The following is a 15,308-nucleotide window of genomic DNA, read 5'->3' as shown; positions in this document are numbered from 1 at the left end:
ACTGGGGATGTGCCCGCAACCAAGGTACATGCCCTTGACCGGAATCGAACCTGGGACCCTCGAGTCCGCAGGTCAACGCTCTATCCACTGAGCCACACCGGTTAGGGCTCAAAAGTTTTTATTGAGCCCTAGCCAGATTTGCTCAGTGGACAGAGGTTCAGTCTGCAGACTGAAGGGTCCCGGGTTCAATGCCAGTCAAGGGCACATACCTCGATTGCAGGCTCCTCCCCGGCCCGGACCCTGGTCGGGCGGGGCATGAGCAGGAGGCAACCCATTGATGTGTTTCTCTCACATCAATATTTCTCTCTGTCTTTCTCCTCTCTCTGAAAGTCAATGGAAAAATATCCTCGGGTGGGGATTTAAAAAAAAAAAAGTTTTTTATTGATTTCAGAGGGAGGAAGGGAGAAGGAGAGAGAGAGAGAAACATCAATGATGAGAGAGAATCATGGATCGGCTGCCTCCTGCACGGCCCCTACTGGGGATCAGGCCCCACAACCCAGGCATGTGCCCTGACTGCGGACCAAAGGGTCCTGGGTTCGATTCCGGTCAAGGGCACGTACCTCGGTTGCAGGCTCCTCCCGGCCCGGGCCCTGGTTCGGGAGCATGCAGAAGGCAACCCATCGATGTGTCTCTCTCACATCCATGTTTCTCTCTCTCCCGCTCCCTCCCTTCCGCTCTCTCTAAAAATCAATGGGAAAATTATCCTCCCGTGAGGATTCACCACAACAAAAAAAGACAGCCGTGCACCGAAAGAAACAGCCAGCCGAACAGGCCGGAGGTCACCACGGCCCATCCCCGGGGGAACCTGGTTCGAGGCCCCAGCAACCACGGCCCCCGACTCCTCCCTCCTCCTCCCTCCCTGGAGCCGCCCGCACAGCCCGGGCTGCGGACGCACCTGTCGTTGGCCACGGGCAGGGCGATCTCGAACTTGGCCAGGAACTGGAAGTACTGCTCCTCCGTCTGCTGCGTGAAGCCGGTGCCCACCAGCAGCAGGCGGAGGTCCTCGGCCCGGATCACCCCGTTCTTGGCCACGGAGCGGGAGCCTTTGATGTTGAAGATGCGCTGCAGGCACTCGGCCAGCCAGATGGGGTCCAGGAAGTAGAGGTTGCGCAGGCCGTGGCTGGTGTCCGGGAAGTGCAGCAGCGCGCCCGTTTCGATGAGGAAGCTGATGGCTGCGCACACGGGAGCGGGGAGGGGGAGGCATCAGACCGAGCGCCAAGGGGAGCCGGGGGTGACCCATTCCCCCAGGAAGCAGCCAACACGTGGGCCCTTCCAGGTGCCAACGTGCTGAAACGACTGATCCCCGTTTTCCCCAGATTCCGTCTTCTGGGAAGTAAGTAAATTTCAACTTACTTTTACTGACTTTAGAGAGGAAATGGGATAGAGAGAGAGAAAGAGAAACATCAGCGATTGGAGAGAAACATGGATCGGCTGCCTCCTGCATGCCCCCTAATGGGGATCGAACCTGCAACCCGGGCATGTGCCCTGACCGGGAGTCAAACCCGGGACCTTTCAGTCCACGGGCTTATGGCTCTATCCGCTGAGCCAAACCGGCTAGGGCCGGATTCCATCTTTGCAAATTCATGTATTCATTAAAGTTGATTGGTGGCCCGGCCGGTGTGGCTCAGTGGTTGAGCACTGACCCATGAACCAGGGGGTCACGGGTCAATTCCCGGTCGGGGCACATGCCCGGGTTGCGGGCTCGATCCCCAGGTGGGGGCGTGCAGGAGGCAGCCGATCCATGATTCTCTCTCATCATAGATGTTTCTCTCTCTCTCTCTCCCTCTCCCTGCCCGCGGCCGCCCCCGCCGCCGCCCTCCCTGCCCGCGGCGCCCACCGGACTGCAGGTCCTCGTAGTCGCTGATGTCGTTGCCGGGCGTCTGCTCCACCAGCTGCTCCAGCTGCCTGTCCGTCAGGTACTGCACGTCGTCGCTCAGGCGTCGGCGCTGATGCTCCGCCAGCACGGCCTCCTGGAGGCTCAGGTAGCTCCTGGGCACCTGGGGCCGGTGGGCAGGCCTGAGCCCTCCCGTCCCACGGGGGCCCGGCCCGCCCGCTGCCCTCCTGAGCCCTGAGCAGGTGGGGTGCCTCACTGCCCAGCCCCCCCCGCGCCCCCCGGAATCTGCTCGCACTGGGACCGGGAGCCTGCGGTACCCACCAGCCTCCCCACGAGCCGCTGGCAGCCGATGGTGCTGCCCACGTCCCTCATGTTGCACGTGACGTGGAAGATGAGATGCCGCAGCCCCTCCTGGCCCTCCAGGCTCTTGCAGGAAATCTCGCTGTGAGAGCAAAAGAGACCCCCACCCCTCTTTTAAAAAAATATATTTTGTATTGATTTCAGAGAGGAAAGGAGAGGGACAGAGAGAGAAACATCAATGATGAGAGAGAATCACAGATCGGCTGCCTCCTGCACGCCCCACACTGGGGATCGAGCCCGCAACCCGGGCATGTGCCCTGACTGGGAATCGAACCCTGACCTCCTGGGTCCTAGGCTGATGCTCAACCCCTGAGCCACGCCGGCCGGGCGGATCTCCCTCTCTGACAAGCATCGGGGCGTCTCTGATTTCCCGAGTGTTTTGTCCCCCAACGATGGGGAGCGGAGAGAAGGCGTGAGACACGCACACAGAGACGCTCCTCGGGGCTGTGGTTGGTGGAGAACATGGTGCGGGGAGCACCACGACAGGTCCCTCCCCTCTGTCTTCCCAACGCGCCCATTTCACAGAGCAGCAAGGTGAGGTGCAAGGAGCAGACTCAGGGCGAGCCCAGGTCTCCGGCCCAGAGCTCGGGCTCCTGTTGTCACAGACCCCAGGGACCGCTCTCGAGGACACGGGAGGGATTCTGCCTCCTGAGCCGGGCAGGGGTGTTCCCCAGGCCATCTGGGCTCCCACGCTCACGGAACGCCACACAGAGGGAGGGAACCCCCAAAAACGCGCGTGCAGCCGTAGTCACACACGCTGTATTCTCGTCAGAGAATGGTACCAAACTTGCTGAGCTTCAGTTTCATCATCTGCAAAATGGGTACGACGTAAACCCTGCAGGGCGGATGTGAGAGTTCAAGGACAGGAGGCGGGAGAAGGCACAAGCCCACAGCCATGGCCTCACACGCACTGGCCCATCTTGCCCAATACCCAGTGGCACCCTCGCCCATCCCAGCCCCGTGGGGACCCCCCAGACCCCATGTGAGGACCAGGGGTCTGTTCTTAATCAGAGATTCATAAAGGTGGGCCCGGCCGGCGTGGCTCAGTGGTTGAGCGTCAACCTATGAACCAGGAGGTCACAGTTCGATTCCCGGTCAGGGCACAGGCCCGGGTTGTGGGCTCGATCCCCAGTAGGGGGCGTGCAGGAGGCAGCCGGTCCATGATTCTCTCTCGTCATGGATGTTTCTCTCTCTGTCCCTCTCCCTTCCTCTCTGAAAGCAATACAAACGTCTTAAGACAAAAACCCAAATGGGATGGGCAGGCTGAGCGCTGGCCACAGGGCTGGTGGGGGGACCCAGCAAGCAGACCTCGCCCTGCCACACCCCTCGCTGCTCCTCACCCTCCCTAGGCCCCTGTCTGCAACCCTTAAAGCCAGAAGACGCCCCAGAGGAGCCCAGCCCTTGGTTAGGCGCCCCCTGCAGGCGGACCCCAGGTACTGCAGGGAAGGTGGACAAGAGAGGGACCCGCCGCCACAGCCACCGGTGAGGTCAGAGCACGCGACAGGAAGGCGGGGACACTCACTGCAGGTGTTTGAAGGTGATGTCCGGGAAGCCCGTGGCCCGGGACCCCGAGGGGGAGCGGCAGAGCGCCAGCACGTACGCCCGCAGCGTCGCGATCCTCTCCACGCGGAACTTGCTTTCGATCAAGTCCAGGTGCGTTCCCACCACCAGCACCACCGCGTTCGGGGCCTTGGCCTGCAATGGAGGGCCCCCCGTCCCCCCGGGCCCCGGGTTGAGCTGAGCACCTGCCCTGGCGCCGGCACAGGGGAGGGGAGCCCCCTGCCAGGTGCGCAGGTGAGACCAGACACCTATGGCCCCGAGCCTGTCCCTCACCCAGGGCCGCCTCGGCACTCCGGTCTGCAAACCCCGGGGGGCTGTCAGGCACTGGCTGAGGGGTGCATGGGGCCCCCCGTGACTCTCCCGGGGGCTGGGTTTCTGATCTCGGCAGACTGCATCTGCATACAGGTCCTGTCAACTTTTCTCCAACAGTGAGGGGCCTTTAAATGAAGGGAGAGGGCCCTGGCCAGTGTGGCTCAGTGGATAGAGTGTTGACCCGTGGACTGAAGGGTCCTGGGTTCGATCCCAGTCAAGGGCATGTACCTCGGCTGCGGGAGGCAATCCATCGATGTGTCTCTCTCACATCGATGTTTCTCTCTCTCTCTCCCTCCCTCCCTTCTACTTTCTCTAAAAAGAACCAATGGTTAGCCCTAACCGGTTTGGCTCAGTGGATAGAGCGTCGGCCTGCGGACTGAAGGGTCCCAGGTTCGATTCAGGTCAAGGGCATGTACCTTGGTTGTGGGCACATCCCCAGTAGGGGGTGTGCAGGAGGCGGCTGATGGATATTTCTCTCTCATCGATGTTTCTCTCTCTCCCTCTCCCTTCCTCTCTATAAAAAAATCAATAAAATATATTTTTAAAAAACCAATGGAAAGATTTCCTTGGGTGAGGATTAACAAGAAACCAACAACAACAACGACAAAAAACACTAAGTTAAGGTAAAAGGAAAGGCCAAGCGCCCTGGCGAGTTGGTTCCATGGTTAGCGCGTCGGCCCACGCGCCGGAGGGCTGTGGTTTGAGTCCTGGTTAAGGGCACCCACCTAGGTGGCAGGTTTGAGGTCTGATGCCCTGGCCCGTCGGGGATCATGCTGGAGGCAACCAATGGATGTGTCTCTCTCACATCGATGTTTCTCTCTCTCTCTCTCTCTCTCTCCTCCCTCCCTCCCTTCCACTCTCTCTCTAAAAGTCAATGGGAAAAATAATCTCAGGTGAGGAGTAACAACAACAAAAGATGCCTAATGATTTCTTTTCTTTTTTTTTTTTCTTCTTCTCTGTCCATGGGGGGCACTCTAGGGAAGCGGCCGGACCCCGGGGATGTCCGAGGCCTGAGGCCTGACGGGCCGGGTCTCTCACCTCGATGTTGAGCAGCCAGAACTGCAGGCTGGCCACGGCCTCCTCGCCCAGCGCCAGGTTCCACACCACCACGTACAGGGCCTTGTCCGTGAAGAAGCACTGGTTGACCGTGGCCATGCTGGCCGGGCCGCCGATGTCCCAGACGCTGAACTCGATGGACTCAACCTACTTGAGCAACAAGGCGGGGGCGGGGAGGGGCCTATGACACACCCGGGTCCCAGGCGGTCCCATCGAGACAGCCCATCGCTCGGAACGCTGTGTTTAGGGCCTAACCAAGGCCCGGTGGCCCGGCCGGCGTGGCTCAGTGGTTAGAGCACCGGCCCACTCCCCAAGGGTCTCGGGTTCGATTCCCGGTCAAGGACACATGCCTGGGTGGCAGGTTCAATCCCCGGCCCTGGTTCGGGGCATGTGTGCAGGAGGCAGCCAATCGATGTGTCTCTCTCACATCGATGTTTCTCTCTCTCTCTCTCCTTCCCTCCCTTCCACTCTCTCTCTCTTAAAAAATTAATGGAGCCCTAACCGGTGTGGCTCAGTGGATAGAGCGTCGGCCTGCGGACTCAAGGGTCCCAGATTCGATTCCGGTCAGGGGCAGGTTCCTTGGTTGTGGGCACATCCCCAGTAGGGAGTGTGCAGGGGGCAGCTGATGGATGTTTCTCTCTCATCAATGTTTCTAACTCTCTATCCCTCTCCCTTCCTCTCTGTAAAGAATCAATAAACTATATTTAAAAGGAATTAATGGAGCCCTAGCCAGTTTGGCTCAGTGGATAGAACACTGGCCTGCAGACTGAAGGGTCCGGGGTTCGATTCCAGGTAAGGGCATGTACCTCAGTTGCAGGCTGGATCCCCGGCCCTGGTCGGGGCAAGTGCAGGAAGCAATCAATGGATGTGTCTCTCTCACATGGATGTTTTTCTCTCTCTCTCTGTCTCTCTATCTCTCCCTTCCACTCTCTCTAAAAATCAATGGAAAACAAAACTCTCAGGTGAAGATCAGCAAAAAAACAAAAAACAGCAAAAGGCACGACCCTGGAAAGCTTGGTCTGTCTGGCTGTTTGTGCTCAGAGACCGTAACCCAAGTGAGGGGAAGGGACCCGCGGGGGTGGGAGGGTAGAGGTGGGTTTAGGGGGGCCTCTATCTCCTGCTCACGGCGCAGGGGGCCGGGCCCTGAGCCCCGAGTCCGCCCGTGTCTGCGGAACATCGGGGGGCATGGTCCGGCCTCCATCCGGGCTGCAGACGGTTGGGATGCATCCCACTGCTGGGAGCCCCGGTGCTGATGTCACACGGAGGCTCAACCTCCGTCTGAGTCTGAGCGAGGCCCAGGCCACGGAGGAGGAGAGGGGCCTCCGGACTCAGTCACGTAGGTCAGAGGGCGGCGCCCCCCCAGGAGGCGGGGGACCGGCCCCCCCGCGGGAAGGAGACAAAAGCCGCCTGTTGGGCTGCCAGGAAGGGCTGTGTACACGGGCCTTCTCTATCGCGCTGTGAGGTCAGCGTCTGGCCCGGCTGCGGTTTTCTGGAGCCGAGCGCCGTTCCCACGAAGCTGCTCGGGGTGGGGGTGGGGGATATGGGGGGGCGCCCTGACCTGCCTTTGGAGAAAGAGGAATGCGGACAGCTGTTCTCCGCTGGCCGGAGGGCCGGGCTCCGCGATAGAGAGATGAGGGGGCTGTCCTTCCTTCCTTTCTTTTAATAGTTTGCCTTTTTTATTCTTTATTTCTGAAATATATTTTCTATTCATTTCAGAGAGGAAGGGAGAGGGAGAGAGAGAGGTAGAAACATCCGTGATGAGAGAGAATCATGGATCAGCTGCTTCCTGCACGCCCCCCACTGGGGATCGAGCCCACAACCTGAGCCTGAGCCCTTGACCGGGAACCGAACCCGGGACCCTTCAGTCCGCAGGCCGACGCTCTATCCACTGAGCCACACCAGCCAGGGCAAGAGTTTGCCTTTTTCGAAACAAAAATTATTTTTATTGATTTCAGAGAGGAAGGGAGTGGGAGAGAGAGAGAAACATCCGTGGTGAGAGAGAATCGTGGATGTTTCCCGCTCTCTCCCTCTTCCTTCCTTTCTCTGTGAAATCAGTAACAACTTACCTAAAAAATATACATAAAAGCTCATCAAAGAAATATGACTGACAGCCAGGACTGAGAGCCAATGGCCCGGAGTCTCAACTTAGTTCTAACAGAGAAGCTACAAGGTCACATTTAAGAAATCCCTGCCCTTGTCTGGCTGGCGTGGCTCCGAGGTTGAGCGGTAACCAATGAACCAGGAGGTCATGGTTGGATTCCTGGTCAGGGCACATGCCTGGGGTTTCGGGCTCCATCCCCAGTAGGGGGGCATGCAGGAGGCAGCCGATCCATGATTCTCTCTCATCATGGATGCCTCTCTCTCTCTCTCTCTCTCTCTCTGACATCAATAAAAATATATTAAAAAAGAAAGGAAGAAAGAAATTCGCTGCGTCCAGCAGGAGCTAGGAGGAAACAGCACCTGGGGGGCGGGCCCTGCCCACGTCCTGGGCCGCACACACAGGCCGGGGGCCGCCTGGGCGCTCTGCCGAGGAGGAGAGGTGCCCGGGGAAGCTGCCTCCCACCCCCCGGGGCCTCTGCACCCAGACCATCCCTGACCTTGGCTTTGGCGCCCGCGGGCCGCTGCAGCTCCCACTTGGTGGTCCGGATGGTGGCCTCGCCGTGCGCCAGCTGGGGGGCGCGCCCCGTCTGCAGGATCTCCAGCAGCGTGGACTTGCCCTGGCGCGGGGGCCCCACCACGATCATCTTCATCAGCTTGCACTTCTCCGCCTTCCGCAGCTGGGCGCGCAGGTAGGACAGCACGGCCTTGGGGCCTGGGCACAGAGCGCAGGGCAGTGTGGCTCAGTGGACAGGGCGCCGGCCCTCGAGCAGCTGGGTTCCCGGTTCGATTCCCAGTCAAGGGCACGTACCTCGGTTGCAGGCTCGATCCCCAGCCCCCTGGTCGGGGGGCCTGTGCAGGAGGCAACCAATAGCTGTGTCTCTCTCACATCGATGTTTTTCTCTCTCTCTGTCTCTCCCCTTCCCTTCCACTCTCTCTGTTAATCAATGGAAGCCTTAGAGCGCCGGACCCTAAGTCTAACGCTAACCCTAATCCTCCTGCACGCCCTCTCCTGGGGATCGAGCCCACCACCCGGGCGTGTGCCCTTGACCAGGAATAGAACCGTGACCTCCGGGTTCATAGGTCGATGCTCAACCACTGAGCCACATCGGCCGGGCCCGGCTTTTATTTATTTATTTGAAAATATTACAGAGGTCCCTTTTTCTCCCCATTCACCCCTCCTCCCTGCACCCGCCCCTCCCAAGCCTTCCCCACACTCCTGTCCGTGTCCATGCGCTATGCATGCATGCACGTAAGTTCCCCCGTTAATCTCCACCCGCCCCGCCTCCCCGCACCCTCACCACCCCTCTGAGATCCTGAGATCCCGCAGGCTGCTGCAGGGGTTCTACGTCTCTGGGTCTATTTTGTCTCGTCGGTTAAATTCACCTTCTTTCCTGATCTCCGCGGGCACGTTGCTGATGTTCAGGTCTTCGATGTCCAGTTGCCAGAGGTTGCCCAGCTGCCCCAGCTCGGGAGGGAGCTCTCTCAGGCCGGGATTGCTGAGGACAGCACACGGGACACGCACACGCACACGCACACACACACGCACACGCAGCAGCCGGTCAGCCTCGGAGGCCGGCAGGGGCCACCGAGAGCCTGCATCCCGAGCCCAACATTGTGGGCCCCAATTTCGAGCTTTCCACTGAAACCCTCACCCCAGAGCCTTTCTCCCTGGACAGTCAGGGGCGGCTCTTACGGGGCCTCCTCCCCCCACTTTCTCGTCTGGTCACCACCTTAAAGATGATCCATCACGCCCGGCCGGCGGGGCTCAGTGGTTGAGCATCAACCTGGGAACCAGAAGGTCACTGGTTCGATTCCTGGTCAGGGCACATGCCCAGGTTGCGGGCTCCATCCCCAGTAGGGAGGCATGCAGGAGGCAGCCGATCCAGGATTCTCTCTCATCATGGATGTTTCTCTCTCTCTCTTCTACCCCTCTCCCTTCCTCTCTGAAATCCATAAAAATGTATTAAAAATAAAAGATGCTCAATCACTACCTCTTCTCAAAAAGGCAGAGCAACTTGAATCATTTAATATTTTCATGAAGATTTTCACACTGTCTGAACCCCGGGGCAGTGCCTGCCAGGAGGTGCTCAGTCAAGGAAAGGATGAATGAATAGTTCTTCTCTTTAAAAGGAAACCCCCCATATATATACACCGAGTGGCCAGATGATGATGATCTCTGAACGCATAATAATCTGGCCACTCAGTGTCTCTCCTATAGAATAAAAGGCTAATATGCAAATTGTCCCCTCGACCAGGAGTTTGACCAGCAGGCAGGCCGGCCAACTGCCCATGTCCCCTCCCCCTGGCCAGGCTGGCCGGACCCCACCCATGCACGAATTCATGCACCGGGCCTCTAATATATATATATATAGATAGATAGATAGATTATTAAACATTCAGAGATCATAATAATCTGGCCACTCAGTGTGTGTGTGTGTGTGTGTGTGTGTGTGTGTGTGTATGTGTGTATATATATATTTTAAATATTTTTAACGATTTCAGAAAGGAAGGGAGAGACAGAAACATCAGTGGTGAGAGAGAATCATGGATCGGCTGCCTCCTGCACGCCCCGCACTGGGGATGGAGCCCACAACAGGGGCATGTGCCCTGACCGTGCCCTGACTGGGAATTGAACCCTGACCTCCTGGTTCACAGGTCGACGCTCAGCCACTGTGCCACGCCGGCCGGGCAGTTCTCCTTGTTATAACTGAGCAGAGTAGCCGAGGCGGCAGCATTGCATCCCTACGCCCTGCCTCCCCTCCTGCTCGTCCTTGACCAAGCCCCGTTCCTGCCCCCCCCCCGCCCCCGTCTCCCTGGCCGTGCCTGCAGGTGGATGACGGACGGACGGACGGACGGACGGACGGACGCTCTGCCTCCCGGCTGCGCACTTACTTGCCCAGGTAGAGCTCCGACAGGCTCCTCAGCAGGCACACCGAGGGCGGCACGGCGTCCAGGTGGTTGTCGTTGAGACAGAGGACCTCCAGGGACTCGCTGAGGAAGGCCGGGAAGTCCAGTGGGCACGCTGCGGGGACACGGAGAGCGGAGGGCGGTCTGAGGGGAACCGGGGACCATCCCGGCGCGGGGGCCGCGTGGGGGGGGACCGGCCCCACCTCAGAGTAAGACGCTCCTGTCGCCCACCTAGGATGCTCATTCCAGCATTTCCTCCACCGGGTGGCCTCGGAGATGCGGCAAAGATGGGCGGACAAGGCCCTGGCCCAGGGGTCGGCAAACTCATGAGTCCACAGAGCCAAACATCAACAGGACAACGATGGAAATTTCTTTGGAGAGCCACATTTTTTAAACGTAAACTTCTTCTCACGCCACTTCTTCAAAATAGACTCGCCCAGGCCGTGGTATTTTGTGGAAGAGCCACACTCGAGGGGCCAAAGAGCCGCATGTGGCTCGAGAGCCGCAGTTTGCCGACCACGGGCTTAGCTGGTTGGCTCAGCGAATAGAGCGTCAGCCCCTGAAGGGTCCCAGGTTCGATTTCAGTCAAGGGCACATGCCCGGGTTGCGGGCTCGATCCCCAGTAGGGGGCGTGCAGGAGGCAGCTGATCCATGATTCTCTCTCATCATTGATGTTCTCTCTCTCTCTCTCTCTCTCTCTCTCTCTCTCTCTCTCCCTTCCTCTCTGAAATCAATAAAAACATATTTATAACAAACAAACAAATAAAAAAACCCACAAGCCAACTCTCTCGTATTTAAGCGAGTTCGTTCACCCGGCTAATGATGCCATTAGCATCACAGTCACATCCGACCTGCCTTTTCAGGGCCCGGCCCGGAGTGTGTGAGTGGAGCGAGGGCCTGGCTCGGGGCCTGGGAACCCACACGGGTGGGAATCAGAGGGCCGGGTGTCGGCAGAATCTCCGAAGCGCCTTATCCCCGCTCCTGAGGCGGGGAGGGAGGGGGTGCCTGCCCCGGAGGGCCCCCCTTTCAGCTGGGAGATGTCAAGCTGAAGCCGCTGCCCGGGGCCTGTGGCCTGGGTCTCTGCCAGACGAGCGAGAGGGAGAAGCCAGACCCTCTTGTTGGGCTGAAAGGATGCTCCCCAGCCCTTCATCTCAGGATCCCCTCCATCCCCCGTCCCCGCCCCCCAAACTCTGACTTTTCCCAAACACGGAGCTGCAGAGTCCATGGGAACAGGGTAACCTGGCCTCTGAGACTGCTCCGGGGGAGACGGTAGCGGAATACCCAACCCGGTGCCCGGAGAGCCGCCTGGTTAGCCGCGGTGTTGAGTGGGACGCCGGGCAGCGCCCCCTATGGGAACAAGCGTGCAACCGACTTAGGAATGGCTTGGTACTGTTCCATACGGAAATGTTCAAAAAGCCTTTTTTATTTTTATTTTTTAATTTAAAAAGAATGCTCGCCCTAGCTGGTTTGGGTCCCTGGATACAGCATCGACCCACGGAATGAAGGGTCCTGGGTTCGATTCCGGCCAAGGGCACGTACTTCGGTGGCAGGCTCAATCCCTGGCCCCGGCTGGGGTGTGTGGGGGAGGCAAGCAGTCGATGTGTCTCTCCCACATCGATGTTTCTCTCTCTCTCTGTCTCTCCCCTCCCTTCTACTCTCTCTAAAAATCAATGGAAAAAAAAGCTCGAGTATAAAAAAAACAACACCCCGAAACCCTTTGTTTTTTAATCAATGAAAAAGAATGACCAACGTTAGCCTGCCCTCATTCACCCTGAAGCCCATCACAAAGAAGAAAGGGGTTGTGACTCCGGGATTGAGCGTCAATCTATGCACCAGGAGGTCAGGGTTCGGTTCCCAGTCAGGGCACATGCCCGGATTGTGGGCTCGATCCCCCGTAGGGGGCGTGCGGGAGGCAGCTGGTCCATGATTCTCTCTCATCTCATCATTGATGTTTCTCTCTCACTCTCCCTCTCCTGTCCACTCTGAAGTCAGTAAAATTATATATGTGTATATACATTTTTTAAGTCTTTTTTTTTTTTTTCTTCAGCGAAAAAGAATGATCGCCTCAGGAGCAGACGGAGGGAGGAGGCGCTGGGGCGGCACCTGTCCTGGATCGCCCGGCCGGCCGGCAGAGCACAGCTCGGGGCGTTTATGAACGGCAATTATGTATCCCTCAGTTATTTATGGCTCCGCGGGTCTGCGTGTTACCGGAAAACCGGCCGCTCCAAATTATTTTTGGACAAGGTCGCTGCACAAATATGACTATTTGAATGCGTGTAAATGCGCTTGGAATGTTACTATCCTTCTGCAAACAAGTTATCTTTTACGGCTCATTCCTTCCCCAGGATCAACAGCCCCACAGAATAACAGCACTGAGGGGAGAGGTGTGCTCTGTGCTTTTTTTTTTTTTTTTTTTTTTTAACTTTGTTAATCCTCATCGGAGGCTATATTTCCATTGATTTTAGAGAGAGTGGAAGGGAGGGGGAGAGAGAGAGAGAGAGAAACGTCGCTGGGGGAGAGACACATGAACTGGTTGCCTCCCGCACCCACCCCCCCACCAGGTTGAGCCTGCAACCGAGGTACCTGCCCTTGACCGGAATCGAACCCAGGGACCCTTCAGTCCACAGGCTAATAATGTTCTATCCACTGAGCCAAACCGGTTAGGGTGGGTCTCTTTCTTTTCACCCCGATGAGGGCCTCAACGTTCCAAATGTTTCCATCCCTCTCTCCCTCTCCCTTCCTCTCCCTGTCATCAATAAAAACATGTATTTCTAAAAAATGCAAGGCTGGTTAATCTAAGAGACAGGTCCCCACCTCCCCACCTCACCTGACAGAAGAGAATGAGCAAGAACTGGTTTTCTTAGAAACAGCCTCCGCTCAACCGGCCTTGTCACGCGACCAGCACTAACATCCTAGCAAAAAAAGTCTGTTTCTGATGAGCTGAGGGGGAAGACCCTAACTCCCTCTGGAATGTCCGCCCAGCCAGGATGCCCTCGGGGACCGAGGCTGGCCGTGTTTGCATGTAGATTTCACAAGATCCCACAGTGTGGCTGTAAGAATGCCACGGTGGCCCGGCCGGCGTGGCTCCGTGGTTGAGCGTCAACCTAGGAACCAGGAGGTCACTGTTCGATTCCCGGTCAGGGCACATGCCCGGGTTGCGGGCTCCATCCCCAGTAGGGGGCGTGCAGGAGGCAGCCGATCCGTGATTCTCTCTCATCACAGATGTTTCTCTCTCTCTCTCCCTTCCTCTCTGAAGTCAATAAAAATGTTAACAAAATAGAAAGACTAACATCCACACACAGCAGCTACAAGACTCATCCGGCTGTAAGCAGCGGAGGGGTATCAGGATAATTTCAGGCCTCACCTGTCCCACAAGCAATGGGTCCTGTTCACCTCCAGGGTTTTCAGCCAAACGTGGACATCTCTGGCATTCCCACAGGGCAGTGCGGGGGGGGGGAGGGGGGTGAAAGCAAGGTACCACCCGCCCAGCATCCTCATCCCCAGCATCCTCATCACCAGTACCACACACACACACTCACCTGTCTCAGTCCCCGACCGCTGGCGCCCTCTGGTGGTGAAGAAGGAAATGCGCTTTGTTTTCAGTCCATCTTCATTTCTGTGGGGAGGGGAGAAAAAAAAAAAAGGAGTCAAGATTTGAGGAAAGCAGGACAAAGCCCTTACTCTTTGGGCCTGGACGATCGGATGCCCGAGCCTGCAGAGAGACGGGAGGACATTCCACCGAGATTCCCGGGTCGGGCCCCCTGCGGCGGACGGGGGAGCGTCCCCAGCCACAGCCTGCGAATGAGGCCAGCTGTGGGCATGAGTCTTTGGGGCAAGAAACAGCTGGAGAAGGTGACCTAACGCAGGCCTGACCCCGGGTTCCCACTTCCCAGCTTCTGCACTCCAGGCAGGTGTGAGCGGGGCAGGCCGGGGCGGGGCGGGGCAGGCAGGAGTGCCCACTCCGGCGGATCCACTTTCACGAAGGTGAATCTCACCACAGATGTTCTCTCCGGGGGTGTACGTTCCGCTGAGTTTCTGTATATTTTCAAAACGATGTTTTTATTTATTTAGTTTGAAACAGTGTCGGGCATATGCCCGACCAGGAATCAGACCGGTGGGTGACCTCCTGGTTCCCAGGTTAACGCGCAACCTCGTTGCGACACCAGCTGGGAGATTTTCACCTTTTTCTTCAATCTCTCTCACATCCATGTTTCTCTCTCTCTCTCCTTCTCTAAAAGTCATTCAATCTACGTACATATTGCTTAGCAATTGGCAAAAAACGTTAAAAACGTTTTCCCCCTTTATTCATTTTTATTAATTTATTTAAAAATATTCATTTTATTTATTCATTTATTTTAAAATAGGTTTTTATTGATTTCAGAGACAGGAAGGGAGAGAGAGAGAGAGAGAGAGAGAGAGAGAGACAGAGAGAGAGAGAGAAACATCAATGATGAGAGAGAATCATGGATCGGCTGCCTCCTGCACGCCCCCTAGTAGAGATGGAGCCCACAACCCGGGCATGTGCCCTGACCGGGAATCGAACCGTGACCTCCTGGTTCATAGGCCGATGCTCAGCCACTGAGCCATGCCAGCCGGGCAAATGTCCGATGTTTAAGCCCCCGGCCTGGGTCACTTTGTGATGGCCACTAACCCAGGAAGCGAGACCCATCCTGAGGGACGGCTGGGCGGGGCCACACACGTCTCAGAACCCGTGGGACAGAGGCTCGCTTACCTGCCAAACTGGTTTCTGGAGAGATCCAGCGTCTTCAGCTGAGTGCAGGTCCACTTCTCCGGAGGCGGCACGGACACCAGCTGGTTGCCCTGCAACTTCAAGGACACCAGGGCCTGGGACAGAGAGGGAGGGAGGCGAAGGCGCCGTTACACGCCAAAGGGAGCCCGGCCGGCGTGGCTCCGTGCTTGAGCGTCAACCTAGGAACCAGGAGGTCATGGCCTGATTCTTGTCGGGGCACAGGCCCGGGTTGTACCCTCCATCTCCACTAGGGGGCGTGCAGGAGGCAGTGGTTCATGATTCTCCTCATTGATGTTTCTCTCTCCCTCCCTCTCCCTTCCTCTCTGAAATCAATACAAATATGTATCTTTTTAAAAAATGCCAAAGGGAGGGAGAGCCGAAGAGAGAAGTCAGTTCCCCGGCCAAGGGCAGCCATAGGTCATGACCGAC

The 15,308-nt window shown here is 57.5% G+C and overlaps 1 protein-coding gene across 1 annotated transcript in view; it reads right to left on the bottom strand.

The window, feature by feature from the left end:
* LRRK1 (leucine rich repeat kinase 1) overlaps nucleotides 1-15,308 on the bottom strand; it is a 58,520-nt gene that overhangs the window by 20,295 nt on the left and 22,917 nt on the right. Inside the window, exons 11-20 of the mRNA XM_054713384.1 lie at nucleotides 14,862-14,974; nucleotides 13,669-13,745; nucleotides 10,115-10,244; nucleotides 8,606-8,718; nucleotides 7,720-7,934; nucleotides 5,105-5,269; nucleotides 3,717-3,889; nucleotides 2,156-2,276; nucleotides 1,838-1,997; nucleotides 896-1,172 (exon numbers count right to left, since the gene is read on the bottom strand). Coding sequence (XP_054569359.1) covers nucleotides 896-1,172; nucleotides 1,838-1,997; nucleotides 2,156-2,276; nucleotides 3,717-3,889; nucleotides 5,105-5,269; nucleotides 7,720-7,934; nucleotides 8,606-8,718; nucleotides 10,115-10,244; nucleotides 13,669-13,745; nucleotides 14,862-14,974 — 1,544 coding nt within the window. The remainder of the gene's footprint in view (nucleotides 1-895; nucleotides 1,173-1,837; nucleotides 1,998-2,155; nucleotides 2,277-3,716; nucleotides 3,890-5,104; nucleotides 5,270-7,719; nucleotides 7,935-8,605; nucleotides 8,719-10,114; nucleotides 10,245-13,668; nucleotides 13,746-14,861; nucleotides 14,975-15,308) is intronic.

The sequence above is a fragment of the Eptesicus fuscus genome, chromosome 25, assembly GCF_027574615.1.
Source record: "Eptesicus fuscus isolate TK198812 chromosome 25, DD_ASM_mEF_20220401, whole genome shotgun sequence".
Classification (NCBI taxonomy): Eukaryota; Metazoa; Chordata; class Mammalia; order Chiroptera; family Vespertilionidae; genus Eptesicus; species Eptesicus fuscus.
Note: the sequence above shows the minus strand (reverse complement) of the source record. Positions and strands in the feature narration are given on the sequence as shown.